Source organism: Ixodes scapularis, unplaced genomic scaffold (assembly GCF_016920785.2).
Source record: "Ixodes scapularis isolate PalLabHiFi unplaced genomic scaffold, ASM1692078v2 PGA_scaffold2__306_contigs__length_199485367, whole genome shotgun sequence".
NCBI classification, from domain to species: Eukaryota; Metazoa; Arthropoda; class Arachnida; order Ixodida; family Ixodidae; genus Ixodes; species Ixodes scapularis.
The window spans coordinates 176,329,351-176,356,576 of record NW_024609857.1 but is presented as its reverse complement, the minus strand read 5'-3'; the positions used below and the strand labels follow the sequence as shown (position 1 = coordinate 176,356,576).

At 44.1% G+C, this 27,226-nt stretch overlaps 1 protein-coding gene across 1 annotated transcript in view; it reads right to left on the bottom strand.

The window, feature by feature from the left end:
* The window catches only part of LOC115320230, a 195,409-nt gene that overhangs the window by 117,534 nt on the left and 50,649 nt on the right, over positions 1 to 27,226 (bottom strand). The window contains exons 3-5 of the mRNA XM_040222692.1: positions 7,939 to 8,054; positions 7,715 to 7,786; positions 54 to 199 (exon numbers count right to left, since the gene is read on the bottom strand). Coding sequence (XP_040078626.1) covers positions 54 to 199; positions 7,715 to 7,786; positions 7,939 to 8,054 — 334 coding nt within the window. The remainder of the gene's footprint in view (positions 1 to 53; positions 200 to 7,714; positions 7,787 to 7,938; positions 8,055 to 27,226) is intronic.

Sequence of the window (27,226 nt, the reverse complement as noted above, 5' to 3'; positions counted from 1 at the left end):
TACTCACGGGGGTCGTAGCAGTGAAGTTATTGTTTAACCCGAAAGCAACTTACCCGGTTATAAACAGAAGAACATCACAGTCTCTGTAATAAGATGGCTTTTTTTCTCTCAGTTTAGTCAATTCTCGAATAGTTTTGTCAGATTCAACATATGCCTCACCAGACGAAACTTCTTCAATTACAGGTAGTGTCTCATTTCCCTACAACAAGAATGTTGCAATAATTAATATTACTATTAGATTGTTTTACCAAAGAGCGGTGCTATTGATTTGAATGAGGGACTGCTAAGCTCGGGGACAAATTTTCTTTGACTTTTTGAGCAGAGGAGGAGAGCGCGCGCACAGCTTTGTTCCGCGCTCAAAACGGTAGATGGCAGGCGTGCCCGCACCTTTGACTACATTGCCTGGAAAGGTTGTCCCCGAGTATAGGGTCGCTGTTTTTCTACGAATATTTAGTATTAGGTTCTTATTGTTTTCCTGTACCTTTGTTTGTTTGTGCTGCTTATCCAAACAATATGAACATCAAAGCTACAAATATTGGTATTATATAAAATACTGTATATAAAAATTTACAATAATTAAAGCAAAACATTTATGTTATCAATACGACTACAGCGAGTCAAATTATGAACTACCTCATTAATTTCCCCTAATAATTTTCAGGAATTATTTAAGAGTGGATAATAACAAAGGTTGAACAATATCCCTCAATCTTTGTTAGTGATATTTTATTCTTCGATTTGGTATATTGCTTTTTATATTTCACATTTAAGTTGTATTCACAGACAATTACATTAACTTCGACGTGATAAATGATGTGGTTGTGCCAGTTCACGACCCCAGAAGCACGATGTCTATCGTAGATGACAGACCATTCGCCTTGCTCTGGTTCTTCCAAGGTCTTTAGAAAAGTTATTTTTAAGCGCCTTAGTTTTTGATTATAAGCCTTCGCTCAAACTGAATAAGCACAGGGTTTGTCGTGGACGACCTGTTGAAAATAATCCTGTAACCTTTTTGGAGTTCACGACTCCTATATTTGAATCACGTGGCCAAGTTGATGTTACTTACCTTGACAGTTCGAAGGCGCGTGAGCGTGTAGATTACAATCGATTGTTGATTAAGCTGTTTAATCTGGGTATTCGGATTTTTGCGATTTGTGTATGAGCTACCTCAGTAATTGCTGAAGTATGATTAAAAAAAAAAAAAACCGAGACTGCAGAAAACGACACACACCCACAAAAGTCTCAATCACAGATGGCATTTTACTTTAGCAAACCTGGTTAAAAAGGGGAAAAAAAGGGGGGAGGAGAAAACCACAAGAACACCTCTTTCCACAAACGTACATTCCAAACAGTTAACAGGACAATGAAGACCTCCGGAACCTTGTTCCGCCTCTCTTCTATTTAAACCCTCTCATCCCGACCCGAAATGAACAAAACAACTTTATTTTCCGGAAACGTGGAGGCACTTAGAATACAGCCCTTTTCAAGGCCTAAGAAACCGCCGAAGTTCGCGGTCCAAACGAAACGAAGACTTATGAAAAGTGTTCCCGTGACTTAGTATTGTGAGTGCTTCGTTTATCAAACGTTTGTGGTATTCTTTTTCCCTTTCTTCTACTGATGTCCAATTCAACAACGGCAAAACGATGTCGCGGAGGCCGTCATTGTCCTGTTAAATGTTTCAAATGTACATTTGTGGAAAGAGGTGTTCTTGGGGTTTTTTCTTCCCCCTATTGTGTCGCTTTTTCCCTAATTAACCAGGTTTTGGAAAATAAAATTTTAGCTGTGTGTGAAGCTTTTGAGAGTGTGTGTCGTACCTGCAGTCTCGTTTTTTTAATCGTGTTTAATATATACCGGCTCGTTTGCGCCCTAACATTTATTTCATTCGTCAAATACTCTGTTCTATCTAAGATGCAAGTCATGTCCCTATATTTAAATTCCGGGCCACCAAAATTGTCGAACTCCGGACCCTAGCTCATCAATATTTTCGCGAACAATATTGAATGCGGATGGTTGAGCGTGTTGATATCTAAATTATGATAATGACAGAGGGACATGGATGACAAACAGATGACACAAGCTTCACTTCGCTGACAACGTGACATTTTATTGTAGTACCCCTACGTCTGATGACTGTGAATTGTTGCAAAATGACGCAGACGCAATTAATCTTTGATGTCGCAAAACCTTGCTGACATTAAATTTCGCAAAACCTCAGGTTTTCCAGGCGTAACGGCTAAAATCAGTGCTCATTCATAGCGATTAGATGGCTCTGATATTGCAAGGTCTTTTGTTGTACGTGGCCTAAGTGCTTTGCTTTCTCCTGTTTCGAACATCGCAAATTATCGTTTTCGTTTGCTATGCGTTATTTCAGGTATTACTCGTGGCTTCTACAGTTACACTTGCATTCTGCAGCTATTTCGCTCGCTAGTTCTAACAAGGTTGAAATCTTCTTTTACTTTGTTACATTGCCTAGGTGTTATAGTTTAGAGCCTGTGCAACGACGCTTCGTAAGGGTTTTGTATGATCGCCACATTAGACGGGGAGTCTTTTTATGACTATCTGCGTCTTTTAGCCACTCTTGGTCTTTGGCTTCTTGGTTTAATACAGTGGAAAACAGGCATCCTATGCTCCACGCTGCGCGGCTTATTTTGCCTGCCTCCTTTTTTTAAACCATGAAGCAAATTAATTGGAACATTGATGACTTCTAATAAATGCAAATTCGCATATAAAAAACCGTTGTTGCAAATTTTGCCTCTCGTTAATTTTTATGCACTTATCCGAAGATGAATGCTGGGATCTCAGCACAGTTAGGAAATCAAATAAATTAAATTTAAGTATATTATTTCAAAACAATCTAGCTCAGTATTTGTTGATAGTTGTTTAACACTGACTAGTCGCTCGAAGTTTATTTAGTAACCTTCCCGCTTCCTCAATGATATTTGGGAAACAAGACCGCTGTCTCATTGATGAACGATCTTAGCTCATGCACGGCTTGATCATCCCATATTAGGAGCCTCGTCTAGAGCAATCAATCTTTGTTTTTTTATGCTGATGTTTGATTGAAAGGAAATACCATTATGCAGAAACGAAGTTCCGTAAACATAACATCTGGGTCAAATGGCTTCAGCTCAGTTCACATTCTTAAGGAAAATTTTCTTAGAAAATACGGCTGCACCCCGAAAGATCTCGGGTGACGACGACACCCTGTGAGGCATGGACGACGTGTCTGCGCTCGCAAAACCGCAAATTTCCCCGAACGTTCGTCAGGTGGTAACAGATTGACGTTGGAAAGTTCATGAACCTTCTTGAGCTCTTCTTAAAGTTAACGGATGTTGACATTCATGGGCGTGTTTTCGCGCAAACGCAAGGGGGCTTTAAAAGGTTTTCTCTAGCGCCAGTACTGTCTGAAATTTACCTGAGCGTGTTGGACTGTGTAGTGCACTCTAAGTTAGAGTTGATGACGCGAGCTTGTACAATTGTGAGGCGGTACATAGACGCCTTTAATACTAAAAAATTGGTGTTCGAATTTTTTAATATTAATTACTCCCAACCAGACAGATCTCTGTCAAATGTTTACTTTTAAATAGACGCCTTTATTTATTTTTGTTTTTGAAGGTTTTGATGTGCATGAATGATTTGATTTTGTAAAACAGTAGGCTCCTGAGTTGTCGTTTACAACAAAGAATAGTAGAAAAGGCGTCCTACCGTTTCTACAATTGAAGGCATTTTCTGTCCAGGGTTTTCTGTTGGGGATACGGTAAAGACGCACCAAAGACCGTGTTGCCCGATCACAGTTGTCACCCAAAAGGCGGTAAAACGGGGAGTTGCACCCTTCCTTCTTATGAATGCCTTAAGGAAATTATATTGCTACCATTCGCAAAAATGGGTTCTTTCTCAAATTTCGAGATTAACTCACTCGGGCTGCTGTAGAAGATTATAGTGAGTCTTTGCCAAGGCTCTCAAGCTTAGGAAATGTCATAGAGCGCAAGAAGCCTGGAACCTGGGTCTATTTCCGTATTATAATATACATTTTCACACACTTTGAAGGTTTTGGCGGGAGGGTATAGCGTGAGCATTGTGTTTAAAAATGACTAAACTCAGTACTTAGCCCTTTCTCCGGGCGATCAGCGTGGGTGTCAAAAGAAACAGAAATAACCAGCAACGAATCGTGAAGGAGAAGTTGTCTACGACGTTCTTATTGCGTGTAGGTTCACGTATGTCGGCGAAACTGGTCAGTGTGTGAATAATCGTGTACTGACACATAAAAGGGCAATGACGTTAAATCGCCGACATGGTCAGCATTCCGGGAAACAACCGGCCTAGTTCAAGGTTTTCACACCATGTTCCGTATTAACCTTGACGAGATCACGCCTTTAATGTGAAATAGAAAAGAACGGGATTACTGCTATCTTAACATAATATTTTACAGATCTTTCCGCCCTTCCATTCTTTTAGCGTTAGAGTCCTGCCGCCACCGTTTTTCTAGAAAATGTTGCATCACGCTTCAGAAGTAGACAAGCGGAAGGGGGGCAAAGTGTGGGGGAGTGAGTGCTCGTCGCGAACAATTCTTAGATTGTCTTTGACGCTTGTTCTTCCAATGCTTTTAGCAAGCTGACTTTACAATTCAAAAAGTGCTTATTTTCTACATCATTTACCCCCTCTGAGGTGTATCTCATTTTGCGTTGGTCTTATTTTGTATTAGGTATATTGCACATTGATTATTTTACGTGGCTGTATTTGATTTGCAAAATTTGTTGTTGCGTTAACTGTGTATGCGTGATTAATAAAGTTTGATGTTGAGTAATGTATTTTCATTTCTGTAAAAAACGTGTATAAGGCTTATGTTGTTAATAAATAAATAAGTAGATACCTATATATAACACGAAGCAGCTAACTCCTTCGAGCTACCTACACGGCTTATGTAAGCAACGCTCTGCGGACTTCTAAAAAACATTTTTGAAAGTAATTTTGCGGGCTTTAAAATAAAAGTTGTAGAGCACAGAAAACAACCGATACAAAATTAATGAATTGTTGAAAAATTCTCAGCACAGATTGTATCTCCATTGGCCCTAAAACTCTTCTTTACTTTACTACTACACAGCCTGCGAAAAAGTAAAGAAGAGTTTCAGGGGCAATGCAGCAATAATCTGCGCTGAGCGGGAAGGGAATAACAAAAAGAAGGTGGCATCCTTCCCTTACGTTCACCGCGTTTCACACGGCTTAAAGGGGATCGCATCAAGATACGTTGTGAGTGTCGTTTTTTCGGCCAAAAATAATATGAGCCAGATTTGCCCCGACATAGAAAGGCGTGTTAGTCAGCGGGAAAATCCGATTAGTCATGGTTGCACTGTAAAGCATGGCACACAGTTCATATCATGCACCGTTGGAGCAGGGTATAGGATACCTTTCTCATGCTGGCGGTTGAATATTGGCCAAACGGGGCGCTGTTTGAACAACCGTTTAAGAGAGCACCAGAGTTCATTGAAGGGGTGCGCGTACTCCAATCTTCCGGTGCGTTGTCGAGATTGTAAGTGTGAGCCAAGATATAGCGACACCGAAGTTTTGTTCAAGCACAGGGACCAAGTGTCTAGAGAGATACTAGAGGCATACCAAATGAAAAGGGCGGGAACCTCTTGTGTCAGCCAAACGTCTTTGGCACTGCTGGAGAGTGAGGTGGCGTTTTTGGATTTGGGATATCATTATGTCACTTTTATCACTTTTAACACGTGCCATCACGCTGCTATGAATTGTCTCGTGATACGCAGACGGGGGGTGTGCTGCCAAAAAGGAATGGTCCTTTTCATGTGTTTTCCTATTGAAATATTTCAATTGATAGTCAGCGCTCGTCCCGTGTGTTTCTTCTTCGTCCTCGTCTGTTTTTCGCACTGTTTCCTACGATGAAGGTATCTTGCTAGGCCATCGCATTTTCACGAACTCTTTAACTCTTCAACTGAATTTCGCGATAATATTGTCATCCCCCCTCGCCCGCATCTTCCCTCGTCATGATCACCCCAACAAAGTTCTAGTCCCTTCGCAGAAACTAACCTGTATAAATTTTGCCCGCTTCTGCAGCGCATAGTCGACTGGAATGAGTCGGCAGGCGAAATCGCACAGACAACAAACAATGACACGTTGGTTTCACTCTTACGTGTGTTTTTATTATTTAATATCTTTTTACATCTTGTAGACCCTGAGAGGGGTCTACAAGATGGTTCCCCATCTCTATGTCTACAAGATGTCAATTCATTACCATCTCGCCTGCTCTCTAACCCTGCTGATAAATCTGTTTTCTTTTTTCTTTTCTAGGCAGAACGTGTGCGTTTGGTACCTTATGTTTCCACACGTCAACTTCATCATCGCTGAGTAAGTCTTTACTATGAGGTTTTCTATGTGCCCTCTTTTTGGCACCACTTGTACCTTTCTTCTATTTTACGTTTTAATGACTAACTTACTTCACGCTGGTGTGCGTGAGAAAGCGCCATGTAACGCGTTATTTAGGTCTGTTATAATTATTACGTTTCCTTTTATATTTTCATACACTCACAACATTGCGTGACAATGATGACATTCTATGTACCCCCCCCCCCCCCCCACCCCCATCTAATGCCCCTGTGGGCCTTTAGAGGTAATTAAAAATATACACAGTGCCTCTGGGGGTAGGGGGTGGTAAGATCGCAGCGACCCCACTACGCAGTGGTGACAAGGAGGAAGTACTCCTTAAGGTCGTAAGAAAGCGCGCCTTTTTACTTTAGCCCGGCCGTGCTATGGCAGGTTTGAAATCAGTCGTGCCTAGTTCTCGAGCACGTAGAGAGAACAAGCCTGCCAAAGGTACCTGCGTGTGGATGCTGCAAGTCGGTGTCTGTTGTTTATTTGTCTCTACTTTCACGGAGTCCTGCCTGACTCAGGTAATAAAGTAGCATATTCTGCCCAGTTTTACGGCATAAATATTTGTTTGTTTGTTAAAAGTCTTAAAAAATGCTAGGTAATGCAGTTACGGAACAAACCAATGAACATGGGTATCGAACCCGTGGAATCATTACAGAAGTCAGATTACAGGTAGACGTTCGTGTCATTAACAATTACCTATAATATTTACTTATGTACTAATTGGTTAGCAGCGACGTTTTTATTATTTGCAATATTATACTTTAGTATACGTGTTTTTCAGGCTTCAGTGTTGAAAAAATATTGTTATAATAAAAAGGGAACTAATCTTGTATCACGGGTAAACTGAAATATTACCTGGGTGAAAAAAATGAACACTTTACAAGCTTCTCATAAAATGTTGACGTGGAATACCCCAATATTTCATGCGAAGTTTAACAAGCCTTTAAATTTTCAGAGTAAGAACCCTCAGCAGTCTACACGTTTTTTTAGAGCTTATCCGAACCCCTAGCGTACAATTCTGGAGGATTCGGAGGCGTATATGAGCGGACTGGGTCATGCCTCTTGCCACGGATTGCTAAAAAAAAACTTTCAGTTGAGAGTGAGAACTCGTATGTTGTTATTGTCTTACTTGTATCCCTATTTTTTCTGCGTTCTGTTTCTTATTGTTAATCAGTACCAACTGGCCCAGGGTTTTTCATCGTGGAGCGTCAGGATTCCGCTGTGCCTACTTTCATTAAATTTTTTGAAAACACGGATCTCGTTTCTTGTGCACCGCCCAGTACAAATATATGTTTCATTTGTTGGAAACGTATTCGTTATTACGTACCTTGTGTTCTTCGATTCGCGTAGCTGTCAGAATAACTTTGGTGTTTTCTAAATCTTGAAAACGCAACTCGGCCTGAAAATACAACCATGGCGTATGTTTATGTAGATCCCATTTGATATGTAGTTTAGTTGTAGTATGGATGTGCACAAATGAACTTGTATAAAATTATGAAGGAAAAAAAACGAGGTTTGAAACTTGCAGTTGCAACTTTTACGAGAACTTACAGCTTTTACGAGCACTTCAAGATAGGCCCGAAAATCTTCAGTGGTGGAAGAATAAGGATTTATTGTGGTGTATTTTTGATCATAGATTATGCACACACCAATCCAAGCCGTCATTTCTGTAATTGAGATAATATACTCCTGTTTACTTCGGATATAATAAAAATAACTAAAAACACAACAACGAAAAACAGAGGCTTTTCATGTAACGCTCCTAAACTGTGGTCAGATGCACGATTCTCCTGGGATACGACGAGGCGTGGAGCGTAAACGCCGAACGAAGTTTGCTCAATACAAAGTTGAGTATGCCTGAGACAAAGCTAATAGCAATGACATCAAACTTAAGAGGGAGCGCTCCTCCAAGCCCCATAGAGAATACACGCGATTTTCTGCTATTTTACGAAATTTTTCATTTAATAACCGTTACTCCGATTTTTTCAAACTTTTTTGCTATAAAAAGATTGATTCTTCGTCCAACTATCCCACAGAGCATATTTTTCATAAAAACATTTATTATATTTTATATTAAATCGTGAAATCGGTCGGAATCGGCTGTTTTGACATGTTTACGTTAGAACGCGTTTTTAAAAACCTGTGAATTTTGAACTACAAATGTGTCTGGTGGGATATCTGCGGAATTTAACACGGAATTCAATTATATTAAAATTATAGCTGTAAGTACATCCGTTCTTTAACTACATCGAAAAAACGGAACCAAGGTGTTGTGGCTTGTTTTCCTCGTTTGGACGGTCAAGACTAGTTCGACGAGCGCCGCGTGAGGGCGCCACCATTTCGCCACGCACATAGGGAGGCTCAAGTGAGGGTGGGTGCAACTGCTAGATCGGCGATCACGGGACATGGACGCCATTTAATTGCTAAATTTTGCTGGGAGTCTATGGGGCAAAGGGTCGTTTTCTTTTCTAACTCGGGTCATAAAAGCCCATTAAGGTGCTTGAATAATTTACACAAGGTATAAATGATTACTTTTCCATAGCCACCAGTTTGGTTGCGATAGGTTAAGTATTTTTTTAACGCGAAAAATGGTAAATTCCGCCATCTTGGACGTTGCTGCTTGTCTGGCAACTTTGCTTTCTCCGCTCGACGTTTGCAATTCTCGGAGCGAGAAGGAAGCGAGAGAGGCTGCGCCAAGGCGCTCGTTGCTTGCAATGGGAGGCGAGAGGAGGAAAGGCGCATGGAGCAACAGAGTTGCAACAGAGCGGGCGCCTGCTTTCGTGCAGGCAACACTGGCGCATATCCTTTATCGAATCCTCTCCCTCAGGCGCCGCCATTATATTGCAAACGCTCTCCAGGTTTTGAGTTGCGCCCACCCTCACTACAGCCTCCCTACACGCACGCTGCTCTGATTTTGTATTACTCCGCGCGCATGCGCTCTTCAGTAATGCGCTTGCAGGGTTGCCAGGTTGGGCTATAAATAGCCAAATTGGGCTAGTTTTATTTGCAGTTGGCGGGAAAAGATGGTAGTTGGCTATTTGGCTAGTATTGGGCTATTTCTGGCCTGTGCATTGGGCTATTTCTGACCTGTGCATTGGGCAATGTCTGACCTGTGCTGGAACCAAAATGACAGAAAGCACCTGGGTGTATAGGTTCGAATGTATTTTTTAGAGTAAGTTACGTGAACATTTGGCGCTTCAGTCCCTTAACCCTGATAAGTTTGAAACAAATTCGTCTTCTTTTTGCGCGCCTTGTGCAGTTGTTTACCTCCGAATTTTGTCCGAATGCAAGCATGTGCTGTTATTCCCCCATCTCAACAAGTGACGGCGCGACTCTTTGCGGCCTTAACAGCACCTGTTCCGCGCATTCTTTAGGTTGTCTGTTGATTGGCGTGCACCTATACTTTGTGTTTAATTCTGCATAGTTCTCCCGTGACATCATTCTGGTCACCATGCCCCGATAGTAAGCGTCCCAATACAGTGGAAGGTATGTTGTCATGCGCTAGTGCGAGCGTTTCAGGAAGTTCGCCGAACCTGCAAGGGACGCCATTTCTGGGGCATTTAATGGATAAAAATGTATATGTCTTTTCTGCTCAAAATAAACGTTCCAAATGATAAGATTTTTTGGGCTATTTTTGGGCTTTTTTTCTGGATCGACATTTGGCTATTTTTGGGCTATATCTCGTAGACGTTTGGCGGGTTGGAGTTCAAACACCTGGCAACCCTGCGCGCTTGTGGTGGTCCAGGGACGGCAAGACCCGTCCAGACAGAGTGGTTTTGTTTCTCGGGGTAAGGTGTCAGGCGGATAGCTGTGCGTGTTTTCATAACTAGAAAGGCCGTTCTCGCAGTTATGGGTCCACAGAGGTATAAATATGGCAAGCGAAAGGTCTCGAAGTCGCAAATAGAGTTTGCACGTAAGCGACCCTCTGCTGAAACTACGGATGGTGAGGTTTCAGGTGAGGTTGAGTCATTGTGTCGTAGCGCTGCGAGAACGATTTGACTCGGGGTGTTGAAGATGCCGCTTGGGAAGCCATGCAACAGGCCGGAGTGGAAGAAGCGAGGCGCGCGAAGGAATCTGGCGAGATCGATGCCGAAGGCTATCCGCTTGTTACCGTCGTTGCAGACTGTGCGTGGTCAAAGCGATCGTAGAAGGAAGGACGCTCCTTTTGGAACGGTAAGTACTACATTTCTTCCTCTAAAAGTGGCGCGAATTTTGATCGTAGATATAATATACATTTCTTTAGAGTGCGTTCGAAAGAAATCCGAAGCATGTTTTTCTCGCCGCGAAAATACATTAGTCTCTGTCGCTAGGCTACATTTGGGCGGAGACTGAGCATATGGCAATGCGTAGTTTTTTTTTATGGTGAGATGACCGGTGGTTAGAATCCCTCTCTGTTGTATGTGTATTTCTGTGAATGCAAGATTTGTTTCGGCAACTGGGGTCCGACGATTTCTCACGAAGCACTGGAAACAGTTATGCTTTTTGTGTGACTGTTTTAGTGACCGCTGTTTTATGTACTATACATTCCGAATATACGCGGTGCCATGCAGTCAGTTCGTCAGACGACGTTTTAAACAGCTCGTTTCTTCAAAGCTGCACTTTTTCAAGGATAAATCGTTCCATCGGAAATAGCCGGCGTTCGTTTCATCGATACACCTTGTGACGTTTCGTCTAGTTTTTCTATCATGTGCGTGCTCGCGCTTGCGTACGTAATTGCGCGTCCGCGTCTGCTTGCGTGTGCGCGTGCATGAGCGAGGATGCTTATGTGCGTGCCCCCCATGCACATGCGTGTTTTCCTGCCTACGCGTGAGTATATATACCCGCGTATCTGTGTGCGTGTTATACGTGCATGTGCGTGCGTGTTTGCACGCGTGGGCGTTTGTCTGCTCATAAGTGCGCGTGCCTGTGCGAGTGCGCGCGTGCACGTGCGTGTGTAATTCGTGCGTACGTGTGCGCGGGTGTGCTTGTGCGTGTGTACGTGAATTTGCATCCGTGCCTGCGCGTGCATCCGCGTATCTGTGTTCGCGCATGCGTATGAGTGCCTAATTCGTGCGTGTTTGAGTGGGCGCATGCATACTTGGGCGTACGTGTGCCCAAGTACGCACGTTGTCGGACTTTGCGGGAAAGGTTCGAGAAGCTCGAACCTGGTCGAACTCGAATGTCGCTGGTTCGCGACACCTTTAGTACTCACGTTGCGGACGGTTGGTGATTGGTCGCTGATAACTTCTCCGTAACTTTTTGCTTTATGTTTAGCGCCATTTTTTAATAATTTTATTCGTGCAATTGTGATCTTTTGCGATTAAACTCTCTGTACCCTTTCCTTGTGACCTATGAAACGATCTCGAACGCCTCGAACAACAGCGGCGCTTGCGTTCGTTCTCGGGGCTAGTAGGCAAGGAGGTTACAACTATTTAGATGACGTCAGACTGCCTTTTGATGCCGAGTCACAACACAGAAGTATGGCCACCGAAGGCAAACGCAGTTATCCCATTGGCGAGTTTGCTTTGTCTTTCATTTTTCACAACTCTCGCGAATCAAAAGTTTTGCTTTATCGTTTGGTGGTCATGTTTGTGGGCGATGTTTGTGGGCACGTGAATAGACCCTATAACCGTTCATGGTGTTTTTCTCTGCTTTTATTTTTTAGATTGAACGATTCTGCTGCAGTGTGGAACGAACTACACGAAAGTGCTCAACCTTCTACGAAGTCTTCCGAGGAGCAGAACGTGTGGGGATCAGGACTATGGGAAGATTTGTTCTCAAGTCATGAAAAACTGCCCGGTCGGCAATCATTACAAATTGTCAATGAAATACTATAAGAAACAATCAGTTTCGTGAAAAATTTTATAAAAATACTTTGTTGTGCAGTGCTTGTGACTAGTTGTGATGAAGTAACGAAGGTATATGCCGGTAGTTTGTCATATATGTATTCGATTATGTATTTATTTTTAAAGTACCTAATATACAGTGTTGGTTTTACTTAACTGGAACGTGTTTTTCTTTTAGAGGAGGGGGAGGCATTTACCTTAGTGCCGTATTCACTGTGCCTTTAGGGGGCTCGGCGAACATTACATGGGAGATCATTGTAGCGATAAGCTGTGTGGGTAAAAACTAAAATCTGCTAATCAAGTTTCCCACGAGCGGGTTTCTAGCTCGTGTTGCAATTATATATTTAAAGTCATTAGACGGTAAATAAATTTGGACGTATTGCTAAAACCCAAAGGGATTTTAGGTATCTAGGTTTTCAGTTTTTTTATGGCCAAAACATAATTGGCTCGTTTGGCCACGGGAATCGCAGTACCGCTATTTCTGCATACTTGAATAAAGCAATCACTCGCTAACACATCGTACAAAATAAATAACGTGTTAATAGCAAACACAGTGTTTATAGTGAGAAATAATATTCCGGGGCGCCTCTCGCGGCACAGATCATTTGATAGTGTTTTATCAATGTCATTTATGTAATACAGTATCGCGAGAAATATATTGTGTAATTAAAAAAATATTTATTATATATTGACAGTGCTACTGCCGAACTCTCCACGCCGGTCCACTTGTTAAGACGGATTTTGAAGTAATGTCTTGTGATTGTCTTTGTCGCCTCGTGTTCCATGTGTTTGTAGTTGACAAGTGTTTATTTGAATCTACGGTCAGTGCATTCAACCGTACGTTCAGTGCAGTTTCGCTTATTTTGGTCGAATTATTAAATTTGCATTTGTTTTAATTTTCTTCCCTTTAGTTGTGTCTGTGCGCCGCTGTTTTTACTCACATGAACACATATACAGGGTGATCCTCGAATCAGCCGGGACCCCTTCAACCGTCGCCGCGGACTACAGTTTGAGAACCGCTGAACTAAGATGTGCAAAATATCTCGAGTTAATTCCGTGATTTGTCATGTTGCAACTGCTGTTTTAGAGACAATTAATATGGGCGGCTTTATCTTGGCAGTGTACTTTGAAACGAGTTTAAATTTATCCTACTCGGAATTCGTTTTATCGTTTGGAAGAGCAAGGCTGATGAATTTTTACGACTCGTTATAGCATGAATGAACTGGCTTAGAAATAGTTACTGAACAGTGAGAGCGTCTCGTGAATTTGACTATTGGGGAAGGGATCGAACTATAGGGGCCGCTTTGTCTAGATTGTTGTCCACACAGTTGGGTGTTTATTTTGAGAGCATACACGTTGGTTATGCTCTGCAAGAGCCAGATGGGCTCTGCAAGAGCCTGACGAAGATTAAACTAGGGTGCCTCAATGACCTTCTGTTTAGAGTGATGCCACCCTTTGTAGTACCCGATGCCTACAGCACGCGCTCACGGGGAAAATACAAAGAAATCGACGAAAACAAAATGTCGCCATAGCACAGTCAGCGCCACAAGCGCGTGCAGGGACACGCTCTTTCACGCGCTTCTAAACAAAAAATAAAAATAAACGTGTGTGACAAAATGGCGAGATGCCACCACCCTAAGCAGAGCGCACATGAAGGCACCCTAGATTAAACATTGCGACGGCGAGGACGCAAGCCCCGCGTCGCCGTACGTGACGACGGACGACGTTCTTTCCCACGAACAACGGCAGTGCCTCCTCAAACCGAGAGTACTGCGCGTGGTTGCCCGACCGATCCTCCTTCAAACAACGTGCCCATTCGCGAAGCGAGTTTCTTGGCCGTTGCACGCAGCTTACGATGGACCGGAACTGGAGCTACAAGTCGTAGCAGCCAATCCAGCGCATATGAACGTACCACGCGCCTCGTGCTTCGTTGTGTCTGTCCTAAAGCTGACGTTACGCTCACGCGGCATTGGATTGGCTCCGATAGCTCGTAGGGTCCTCTGCGGTCCATCGTAAGGAGAAACGGAACATACCAGGAACCCGGGGCAAAGGAGGGTCGAGGAAGACAGGTAACGAAGGGGGAAATAAATAAAAACAAAGACACGCAGAGAAAGAATGAGAGAGAGAGTGAGGAGACCCGTCCGCGCGCGTGGAAGACCTGCAGGTGTCTGCGCCCGCGTTTACCCGGCAGGCTTATGCGGGGAGCAGGCGTTTTTTCTTTTTCTTTTTTGTCTCGCCAGCGTGAATAGGGTGCCTTCGTACACATTCGCTTGTGCGGAGTGGCGACATCTCGGCGATTTCACTGCCCGACCATTTTTTTTATTTATTTATTCTATTTTTTTGTTTATGCAGAGTATACGTGCTTTGGCATCTCTCGGTGCAAGCCCGGAATTTTGGCTATAGACGAGCGCGCGAAGACCGCCCTGTTTACAAACAGGGTTTTGCTTTGCCCACACCGGGTGTGGGCACTGCAAAATCGCAGCGTCTCGTTTTTGAAGAGAAGCCGCCTCTGCGTTGTGCGCCGTACTCAAGGCAGCGCCACCGCAGAGGAACGGCGTCGGAGCCGCGTGTCGGTGTATACTTCGTTTCACGTCATGTGCGAGCGAAGTCAAAGCTAGAAGCGCGAGCCCAAGGCTCCGAGCGTGCCGGCTTCGCACGTGCGTACGTGCACCACAGGCGCTGTTACAAGCAGCATGCTCGCGCTTGGAGCGTTGGCTTCGCTCGCCCATAAAGTGAAACGAACTAGCCTTCTGATACCATATTCCCTCCCGAAGTTGATTTAGAAACCAAGTGTTTTTTTGTTTTTTTTTTAGTTGCACCAAAGGTACTACATGAAAAAAAAAATGACATTAGGACGCTTTTAGTTTTGCCATTAGCTTACCCGACTTGGGCGTCACTACGCGCAAGGTTGTTTGTAGAATTAGTCGACTAATTAACAGAGATATTTAATTAACATTTTAATTAACACTCTAAGACTTGCAAACAATAAAGTAAACCGATTCAGAAGTCCAAGTGAGCTGGTGGATGTTCATCATGATCCCAGGTAGTCTAAGTGCCTGCATGCGCGCATATAAAGTCGCATAAAGGTAAGCCATCCGTCCACATTTTCCTCTTCCTTCCGTTTTTTTTTTTTCTTTCTTTCTTTCATTAAACTTTCAAGTTGTATGATAAAGCCTCAAAGGCAATACAATGTCTCTGTCAGTTACTACAAAATATCTGTATTCCTTGGCAGAGTCCTGCCTTTTCCGTGCGGATACTTCGAAAGTCTGACTGATTATTGAATTCCTGTTGCCCACGAGGATGACGAAGGAATATGTGCAGAGAAAGACGCTTCTTTTGACGCTTACGAAAACAAAAGAAAAACGGTTACAAAACCTTTTTTCGGATCCCTGGAAAAGGTCAAGCCGCTCAAGATTTTACAACTGACAGCTGTCGAATTCGGAGTTGTTCGGATAAATCCGAATTCGCGATAGTTTTACCGGCGAGTGTTTCACGGAGTTTATAGCATTAGTCCGAAAGTTAGAGTCCCTATCTACAACCTAGGTTTAGGGCCCGCCAGGTCCAATCACAGACCAGTTATAGGCACGTGTGCATTAGCGTGCTTTTCTTATACGCGCGTCGAAGTAATGCATTACGTGACTGGCTCCCGATTGAACCTAACGGGCCGTGGCGTCGGCTGACAACCATCGCAGAACGAGACGAAATCATTGTGCTAAATTCTTCTCGTTGATAAGACTGAAGGATGTGAATGAGATGTACTGTACTTTTTGCTTCGTGGATGTTTTAATGATTTCGCGTACATAGAGCTGACTATCATGTCATGATTCGTGTGGCACCGAAATCCGGCTGGTGGATTGCTGAAATCATCACCTCATCAACCCTCCCGGAACCCGCTAGGAACCCACTTGCCAGTATTCGTTAGACCCACTGTGTCCGACCAAATCCGATCAACTGCCTCGCGCTTCGACACCAAGGCGGTTTTCGTTTGCAGCTTCTAGGCGATCTGAACCGATTATTTTATCTATACTTCAAATGGTGCAGGTGTCAGCGATTTGCACTGTTGTTCAAGATACTCGACAAAAGTATTTAAGACAAGATACTAAATACCCAAGTGAGAAAGTATTTAGAGTAGTATTCAAGTTACTTTTGCGCCAAACTATTTTGAGTAAAGTGCAAATACTTTGAAAAATAATTGAATTACTTTCGAAGATACTTTATAAGCGCGCGACGAGCTGAAGTTATAACAACTAAATAAAAAAATGGGGGCATCTTGATTATATTAACTTAGCTGAAACGCATATCCTTCGATGACCTCCTTGTGTACATCTCATTTGAACCCCTAGACACGTGCAAAGGAGAAAGAAAGAACATTTAGTCTTAGTACTTCCCCTTTGGGGACAAACTTCTTCGTACGCCGGAAAAGGTATTTGAGATACTGAGTAGAAGATACTAAGCAATGTAATTAAGATAGAGTGCTAATTACTCCCAATCGAATGTATCTTCAAGATACCAAAATACCGACAAAAGTATTTTAATTACAGTATCTTGAGTAGAGTATTTGAGATACGTACAAGCCTTGCTATTTGCTTGTTTCAAGCGAACCTCCTGCCGTCATATTGCTAGCGACACAGGAGAAAAGTGGTTTGCCCGCCCTCTTGTTCAACTTACCATAAAATACGCAGTATAATTACGAAATATTTACATATATCTTTACTGACACGCGTATGTACATATACAGAAAGCTAGTACACAACTGTTCAGGAAACGCACTGGTCGACACTTTTCAATATTTTAAAAATAAAGGTAAAACAAATAAACAGTGGGCGACACCGGTCCAAAATGTATACCTCGGTAAAAAAAGTTCCCGTGTGTCTGTGTTTCCTCAAAGCAATTCGAGAGACAGTTCTGTAAGCTACGGAGGATGCTCGGCGAATGACGAAGCCATTAATGTGTCTAGACTGAAAAATAGTCGCCGAGGGGACACTCAGAGGCATGACAGTGCTGTTGTCTGTCCGTCATGAAGACATCGTTTTTAGAGCGAAACAATAATTCGGATTCGCCATTCGCCGAGCTTCCCCCGCAGATTACAGAGATTTGTCCTCTACTCTAGGAAAAGTAGACGCGCAGGAAGTTCTGCGAGGAAAGAAAAAAGGTAGCGAGTGGCGAATATTTGTGATTGCGTGTGCCGGAAAAATATAAAAAGAACCTGAACAATACTTAAAAATTAAAAATCTCGACCAGCCAGCAGACTTCTCTGAGGCCTGCATTTTCATTTTCGGAAATTTCGGCAAACTGCAGTCGTGTGGCCTTTAGCCCCATTACTTTTGCAACTGTGAATCCGTGGGCGTCAAACAACGCCAGTCCGCTTCGTCACCCATAGCTAGGGTTCGGAGTTTTCGGTTTAAACCGATAAAAACCGATAAAAGTACGCCGAATTCATTTTCGGAAATTCGGTTTTAACCGAAAGAGGTCAGTTTGTAGGTTTGGCGTGTTCGGTTTAAACCGATAAAAGTACGTCTAATCCGTTTTCTAAAATTCGGCTTTAACCGAAAAAGGTCAGTTTTTTTAGGGCCGCGTCGAGGTGGGTGGGGGATGGGGGGGGGGGGGGGGGGGGTGAGAGAGAGAGGGCTTTGCAAGGTTCGACATTGTGTGAGGTCTCCGTGATTGCCCTCTTCCAAGGTTCAACATGCAACAAAAGAGGTCTTTAATTGGCCTTCGCGTAACATCTGTGTCCTTTCTGTGATCGGGCTTAGTGCTTCAAGTTCCCGGTCCTAAAAAAAAGTTTGGATGTGGGCTAGTATAAGGTTTTTCGCTTCATGTCCTTTAGGGGACATCGAGGGAGGCGGTTAATACTTTTCTTAGCACTTCTCTCAAACTTCTCTGTGGTTAAAAACATAAATACAATGGATATTTTTGCCATTCCGCTGGTTGCTGTACAGCCGTCACCTCAGACGGTCACATCGTTAGAATGGGAAAGAAAAAGAAGCGTGCTCAAGATTATGCCCACGAATTCCGAGATTTTTAGGTGTGTCCTGACGGAAGTTGTAGCGAAGACCACGTTTGTACAAGTGCCGTTATTCCCTGAGTAATCACAAATATCACAGCGGCAAGGATCATCTGATCCGGTGTCCGATAGTGTTTCTTTCATATTCACCGAAAAAAACCTGTAAACCTTTTAGGGGATAAATATACACCGAAAAAAACCGAAAATTGAATTTTAAAATAAACACCGAAAAAAGTACGCCGAATTTTGAAAAAATAAAAACCGAAAACGCCGAACCCTACCCATAGCCATAGCCTCCTAGGCTATGCCATAGCCCAAAAGCGACGTTCACGGCGCACACCAGGATACCAGCCAAGGTCGCTGTACCGGGGCCACCCGATGCGTGATACTTGTCCGCCGCCAGCAGGCCTTTTTTCGTCTTTTTTCTCTCGGTCGAGGCAGGGCCGGCATTTGGAGTGGGCGACCTATGCAGTTGCACAGGGCGCCATTCATAGGGGGGCGCCGAAAGGGCCGCCAGGTCATGCAGGGCTCAAACCTCGAGGGGATAAAATCAAAAACAAAAACGACCGCATCGCCGTTTGGCATTTCGGCCGCAAAACCAACGACTAAGTTCTTGTTATAATTGGCGTCCATCAACCCGCAGCCACCTGCGGATGTTGTTTTACTATAGACTTTTACTACTGTTTTACTATACTCTCCTCCGTGAGATTCAAAGCGCCATTGAATGAATCATGAACGACTAGGCAAGCGATCACCTCCGCACAGCTTTCAAATTACGAGCGGAGCAAAACCTGACTGGCAAAAAGCGATGAAGCCAGCATGCCGCACTCTTAGCGCAACTTACTAAACGGTGGCGCCAAACCCATCGGCGAGCAAATCAGTGTGTCGGAGCGAGTCACGGGACAAAATACTATTGGAACGGAGTTTTGCTCTTAGTTATCACGTGCTTCGCTCAGAGTCTCTGATTGGCTCGCAGAAAACGTAGGCTTCATTCACACTTTGCCAAGTTATTCTGAGCCGAAGAATGACTTCGCTCAGGAGGTCTGACCGGGGGTAAAATGAACCCGATTCCTCCCGACATTCGAGCTGCGCTTTGGGCAACGCTCGCTGTGGAGTCTCTAGCAGTAAGCTAAATGAACCAATGCCCCCTCAGCATCCGGTGAGTCTCTGTGCCCAGAGGCTTCAACCTGACTGAAAATAATATGTGTAAAGAACTTTGGATCCGCAGCTCTTTCTTTTTTTGTGTGTAAGCGACCTGCGACGACTACGGACTTGCAATGCCGATCAGTGTTGCCAACTCAAAATTCAGAAACTCGCCACAAGAATCCCGAAAACCGCGAAAAACATATAAATTTATAATGTTGCGCAAGAATGGCCGAATCACAGCAGGCAAGCCTGGTGTCCGACATGAAGCTCCAACTCTTGCAGTTCAGTTTCTCGTTTACATTGGTGTGTGGTACGACATTCCTTTTACAAGTTAATGTTGTAAGCGAGAACATGCAATGCAAAACGAAGGACATCGTAGCAACCACCCAGCTGATGAAAGCATGCAGCGATTGCATCGACAATTATCGCGATGTCGGGTACGAAACTGCAACTGGCAACTGCGAACGGTCTTCCCGAGAGCATGGGTATTGACAGTGCGATGAAACCGGCCCCTCGACTGCGGCGGAAAAAGCGCCAGTTCTGCTATGGGTGCCAAGACGAGGTTGATGATGTCGAGACGAAATTCAAGCGAGATTTCTTCTACAAGATGATTGACACCGTGAGATGTCGATTGAAGAACGCTTCACGCGGATGGAGCAGCACGTGAGCTTCTGGGGGTTCCTTTACGGCCTCACCCGACTTCCCGACAAAGCGGAACTTCTTAAACTTTGCCAATGCCTTGGCCATGCACTGAGAGTCTGGGACACCTAGAAAGTGCAGACATCGACGGTACAAATCTCTGCGAGGAGCTGTCTAACTATGCAGCCTGCTGCCCACTGGATGCAGTGCTCGCCAGGACGTCCTCCAGTTCATTCTGGACAACCATCGTGACAAATTCCCTCATACGTGGGTGTCATTGAGGATCCTCCTCCCTTTGCCAATGTCAATGGCCACCGCTGAGAGGAGTTTCTAAAATTAAAGCTTATTAAGACATACCTAAGATCAACCATGGCAGGTGACAGGATATCGTCATTGGCAATTTCGTCCACTGAAAACAAGATAGCGTCTAGCCTGGATATGTCGCAAGACGTAGCCCAATTTGCGTTGTTGAAGGCTCGGAAGGTTGCCTTCTACGGCATTTGACATGGTTAACTTGTGCTTTTGTTTTCTCTGTCCATTAGACGTTAGCTTGCTATGGGAGACCCACAGCTGAAGTTTGGTTAATCTAAGAAATAAATGATTTTTGAACTTTGAACACGGTGCCGACAAAGCTCTCAATGCTCGCGAACGTCGTTCGTTTTTAGGACGCGGTTTTCGACTGACAACGACAAAATCGCGACCATTCGCGCTGGGTCACTGTGGAATGTTTGCTTACAACATGATGTTTGGTGCGAGAATAGTATACGTGTGTGTAAGGGGGGGGGGCGCCACGGCTGCAGTTTGCCATGGGCTCTTGCTGCTCTAAGGCCGGCCCTGGGTCGAGAATTTGTGCTGAAAACGAAGAGACATGTAGTGGATGTATTTGGACAGAGCAGGCCTATTCAACTCAGAGTACCGCAAGATTGAACGGCTTATTATGATCATGGTTAAAGCTGTTTCATTAGAGGGGCCATGCAACGATTTTGCTACTTTCACCGAATACTGTTCTGAATGAATACTTGAAGTTCATTATGGGCGGAAAGCGTGTAACAACCCTCCACAGACCTTGCGTATTCGTGCTCGTCGTGCTCTAATAAGTGATCGGTGGGCCATTGTCCGTGGGGTCCTGTGCACCACGTGACCAGGCTGGAAAAAACGCACCTTTGGTGGTCACATGACCACGTGACCATGTCCCGTGGGGGTCATGTGAACATGATCAGTTGGATCCCGCCCACCACGTGACCAAACTGCGAATAGCGCGCCTATGGTGGTCACATGATCACGTGACCATGTTGCGTGGGGTCACGTAATTACGCAGCGACGATTAAACTTGTAGCTCATGGCGTTGCGCATGAGAATACTTGCGTGACACTTGTGTCAGTATGGTTGTGCAAAGTGCCCGAAATTCGAACTTAAAATCGCTGCAACGCAACTTTAAACCGCGTGGAAGCAAATTAGTTACGGCTTTCGGTTTTAGCGCACGCGCCAGCCTTTGTCCCTACAATAGGCGAAATAAAAGGCAGTAGATTGGGGGATAAGCGAGTGAGGAGAGGACACGTTCATGGTAGCCGGCAGGTAGGCCGGCATAACATACTTGTTTGTTGCTGTTGTTAAAAAAACATCTGTATTAAGTCTAATAAAGGAAAACTAGAAAGGGAAAACGATGGGTGGCTACCCCTATTCCGGGTCCCATTAAATTTCTATCGAGGTGCGCGCTGTCCGAGGCAGAGCGAAAGTTCTTGTGTTGTGGTAGGTCATATGACTTAAACCAACACGCTCTTCTACCAAGCATTCTTGTGCTCGTGGCTTTTATTTTCAGCGCTGTAATAATACGAAAGTTGAGGAGCCAAATAAGTCATTAAGATTATCAAAATATTTTTCCTGCTTCTCCTGGCTCATGCAAATGTAGTTTACCATTTGCGAAAATCAATGCCGCTATGCTCTAGAATGTAATGCGTCAAAAAGTAGGAGTAATTTCGTTAGACTGAACAAAATTACGCGTAAACTCCTCTCAATAGTGTTGTGGTAGGTCATATGATAGAGTTAGTATGCCATATGATAGTTGTGCTCTTCTAATTAGCTGCTTAGAACATCTAAGGACATTGCATTTGCAAGAGACGAGCGATTTTATGGGAAAGGGCAACTCAGAAAGATACAAACTTACGTCCACATTCAAGACGACCAAGTTCCGCTCCTTTGTGCACTATATTGCACGTGGCAGTGCCTTGTTGAATAACCGTACTTCGGGCTCAACTGCCTTCTTTCGGAGTTGCGGTATGAGCTTGTAACAGAACACAAAATGTACTCTTTGCCTGAGCCATAGGAGCAGGTCCCGAAAAGCAAAGTCCAGATGCTAGCTGTCCTTTTGAATCATCGGAAAATATGTGATAGCAGTTCTCGGTAGAAAGAACACGAAAATATAAAATTTAGCCAAAAGATGTAGATACGTCATGTTTTTCTTTGGGATCTAGTATAAAACTAAAATAGCAAGACCTTGAGATAGTTGCATGATTTTCGTGTTGCACAACAAACTTTGATGTTTGCTTCAAACGACTATTGAAGGTGTCAAAAAGAAAAAAAAAAAAAAGACGGGTTTATTACGGTTATCGAACGCGGTTTTATCCAGGTTCGTCCCAACGAAAGGGGTGCGGTATACCGAAGCACGGTTTAGCGAAAATGAATACATTTTATCGAGGCCTCCGTTTGAGAAATGCTGCTTGTAGGCGGCGGCAAGCTAGGCTTCCAAACAGACCGCGCTTTGTGCGGGCACCCCTAGCTATCGCTCGGGAAAAGTTTAATACAAGTTCGAGCGTGGATCGCCAAGGGTTGGTTAGCATGCGGGCGGTCGCCATTTTCTCTAAACGGCGATCCGATCTGCTGTTGTCGCGAAAACGGTGTTCGCTAAAACGATCTTCCCTCCGAAAATCAGCACATTCTTCTCCATAGCTTACAACCATGCTGGGGTGTTGTAAGCTCTTCTTCTTTGACCAAGGCTGACCCCCTGTCGCCATTTTGCAGGTTGTTTCCGCCTCCGTATACTACCGCAAAATCGAACTTTTTGAGAGGCAACCCGTCAATGTTCTCCTTGAGAGCCTGCACCGTCGCTCCCGAGTAGCTAAAGCTGCACACCTGTATGCACTCATCTAAAAAGCGCGGCAAAGCCATTTCACTGGGCTGCTCCCGAAGATTGCGCCTTTCATCTTCGTCCGGACCTCAGTGAAATCTTCTAAATCTCACCTCTTTGTATACCAAAGTCGAACGCCAGAGCACGTTTTTTGAAAGCAATACACCACAAGCGCACACAAGGAACTGAATAAAGACCCAGGATCGGCTGAGTGAGAAACGGCTAGCTAGACTTATTTTTGCCTCAAACATGCAGTCCGTGTTTGAAGTGCAGGCCACTATAGACTACCGAAAAGTAGCTCCTGAAGTCATTTGTACGGAACGTGCAGATGATCTTCACCGGAGAAGAAAATTGCGGCGGAGCGCTTATTTGTACGTGTTTTACTTGTTTTGATATCTAGCATTCAACAATGCTGCAGAGTGCCACCGTGAAAACTAACACCAAACAAAAACTAACCCAAAACAAGCGAAAGAGCCAGAACCCGTGCAAACTCCGCGCGAGGTCTTTCCTTTTGTTTTTACTTTGTGCACGCGGCCCAACGCTGCCCGGTGCCGCCAGCTCCGTCCAGACGGACTTTGCGGGCACTGAAAGTGAAGGGAAACAAAAGGAGACAGACGCGCGCGTCTCCAACCGAGAAAAAGGAGGCAGGAGGCTTTGAAGTTGAACTGGTTGAACTTGAGCGCAGACGTCTCTGTCGAAGAGCGGGCCCCGGACGGACGAGTTCACCCCAAGTTGGAGGGGAGGCAGGCGAAACCAAATTCGCGTAACCTGCCGATCGCGGCGGCGGCATTTGCACCCGCAAATGAATGGGCTTGGCAACTTACAGACTCGCAAGACTTCACACTCAATGAACCGATCAAGTTAACCAGTTGACAGAAAAAAAAAAGTGAAATAAAATATTTTGCTACGCGAAAGCGGTAGGTTTTGTAATAACAGCGACAAAGCGTCTTTGCTACGTCTGATCGAACGCCGTTATATCGAGGCTCATCTTAGCGAAAGGGGTACGGTTTATCGAAGCACGGTTTAGCGAGAGGTGCACGTTTTATCGAGGCCTCCGTTTGAGAACTGCTGTTTCTTGGCGGCGGCAAGCTAGGCTTCCAATCAGACCGCGCTTGGCGCGGTCGCCCCTCACTGTCGCTGGGGGAATATTTATTATAACCTCAAGCTTGAGCGTGCACTACCAATAGTTCACCGCCAAGGGTTCGGCAATCTAGGCTAATGAACCAGGGGGATATCGGAAACGGCACGCCGGCTGCCGTCATTTTCTCTAAACTGCGATTGGATAAACTGATATCGATAAAACGGCGTTCCCTAAAAGGAGCTTTTCTAAACCGCATGCCTCCGCGACAAAACGGGAATCCGCGGAGGTAAGAGCGGCATCGAAACACGCACATCTGAGTCCATTTGGACTATTGGCGTTTTGTCATCGCCAATGGGCGATAAAGTGCAAAACACCCCTGCCGCGTTTTTTTTTTGTTTTTTTTTTTTACCTTTGCCCCCGTTTTTTTGAGGTGTGCGTGGGCTGCGTGTGTTGCTAGAAAAGTATGCCAATTATTGAGATTCTAAAAGCAAACGTCTCGCAAGATGAGGTAATCGGATAACACTAACACTGACATTATATGTCAAAGTGATAACCTGTATCTCCCTAGGTTTACCCCCAAAATTCACAAAACGTCCTAGTACTTGCACAAGATAATGACTTCGGAAGGCATTTTAGGTGTGTTTTGCTACTTTTTTTTTACTTTACGAGCTACCTTGCGGATATTAGTTTGGAACAATACAGAGGCGTGAACTTCAAAACACTAAGTAATCAAATGACTAATGCCGAACGTATAAATGCCGGAAAATTAGATAAAAGTATGTCGTGCTAAATAAAAAAAAAAAAAAAAAAAAAAAAAAACTCGTTCGTCCACAGGTAACTTAAATCGATACATGGGGATTTAATTCCCCATGTGAAATTTGTTCGGGAAATTCATAATCTCCCGAAGGGAGTTTTTGTGCAATAAGAAGAATTGTTTTTTTTTTTTTTTCATTTCCGCAGTTCAATATCGTAGCTTATCATCATGTATGTCAGCACAAATGACATTCACCAACCAAAACAAAATCACACTTTCTTCGAACGCATTGCTACATATTAAAAAAAATAATAATAATAAAAACCAAAAGAGCAAATAATAATAGGCCTCGTGAACAATTATAGCAAACAACGAAGACATTATTTATTTTGTTTAATCTACGCGCTTCGATATACTTTGCACAATTCGGAAGGGGCATCTTGTGTTTCAGATAAGAACGGTCGAACCATATCCGGTGACCAATTTTAATTTTGACTAGAAAAATGCATCTTGCTGCCACAATGCCCAGGAAAACGGAACCGGTCGTTGTTGTTGTTGTTTTATTTTTTTTTTCTTTAGGGGGGGGGGGGGGGGGGGGTTGCCTCCAAGAAAAAGAAAAGTCAAAAACACCTGGTCAGTCTGAAGCGTTGTTTTCGGATTTCGCAACATTGGCATTTCAAGCAACTTTCCGCGAAAATGTGTTGTGACTACTGGCCCAGAAATATTTACCGACAAAGTAAGTATGGGAATGATTGACCCAAATGATTTATCACGAAGTATCGACGTCGTTATTTTGAAATAAGAAATCGCACAGACGACTGCACAATAAGCCATACAGCTTAAGTTTTATCTTTTTTTCTCCGCATTTATTCAAGCCAGGATTTTCAAACTTTGTCAGCGTGTTGTCCTCTATTTGGCTAATCTTCGTGACAAATATTGTTGTCCTTGTTAGCGGAAAAAGTTTACGAAAAACGCTCAAATAAAGGCATTTTCGTAAATGTGCATAATTTTGAAAATCAATTTAAAAAGAAAGGCCATCTTCGATTTTTTCAAACTCTTCCAAGTTAGCGCCAGTGATATGTACTAACAGGATGTGCAAAAACATGTTGCATTATTTGTGTGTCTTTAAAGTTACAAAGCAAGAAAATCTGGCCAAATGGAGGCTACCGCGGTTGCCATGAATGAGGCCTGTGCGTACGCCTAGTTGACAATTTCATTATTTTTACACAGCGTAAAACTTCTCCCGGGTGGTCAGATTGACAGCACAGAAGTGGAGGGTACTTTTGAAGTGATGATTCTTGATACGTCTTTTTTTGTCCTTATTATTAGTACAAGAGTCACAAAAATGCGCAGAAGCTGGAGCAATCGCGAGACGCTAGCCTGTCGCACGCTTCGCAGGGCCCGTTTTCTATAGCTGGCGTGTAGCGTCTCTGACTCTCTGCGCACGCCACGCAGGGGAAACGATCGGTGCGGCTCCGATAACAGGCGTTCAGGTAACAGGATATAAGGCTCTAACACGATATTGAGGATAGGGCGCCGTACAACGGGGGCACCTTCGCGCGGCAATAGAGCCTCGGCCGTGGTGGGCCGCACACCGCACACCGCACACCGCACACCGCAAAAAAAAAAAAAAAAAAAAAAAGAGGAAGAAAGATTTTTGTTTGTTTAGAATGCAATTAAATGCAAAGGTGCAAGTGAGCTGGACAGTTCGTTTGTTTGAGACTTTTTATGCTCCCTTTTCATCACATTTTTATGTTAGACTCATTGTAGCCGCTTCGCACTAGCCTGGCAGCAGGCCTGGGTGGAATCGAGCCTTTATTGTCCGAGTGGCTTGTTTGTAGACGCTATCGTTCGTGCTACCAGCAATTCGTGTCGCAGTGAGTTGACGCATGTATACACTGTCAGCAGTGTCAGGATTGAATTCCAGGCACGGGATGGAGGGAATCCCAGGCTGTTGTTTTCATTTCAACTGAACTCCTAAAAGTCAGCCCTTGCTAATCAATGCCACATTGGGTAATTTGGTGCTGAGGACGTCCACCATATCTGACGCACATTTTATATCTGATATATCTGATGTAGCCGGCCCTCGAAGGTTGTAAACAGTTGCATCATGGTGCTTGACGAGGCCTCCAATCCCATCGCAGGCGTTCTTGCCTCCCAGTAGCGGATACTAGCCACTTGGCCGACAGGTACTCGGTTTTAGCGAGCTCATGAAGTTGGTGCTTATTCTTGAAGTAGCTTGCTCCGCCGTCACTGACCCACATAA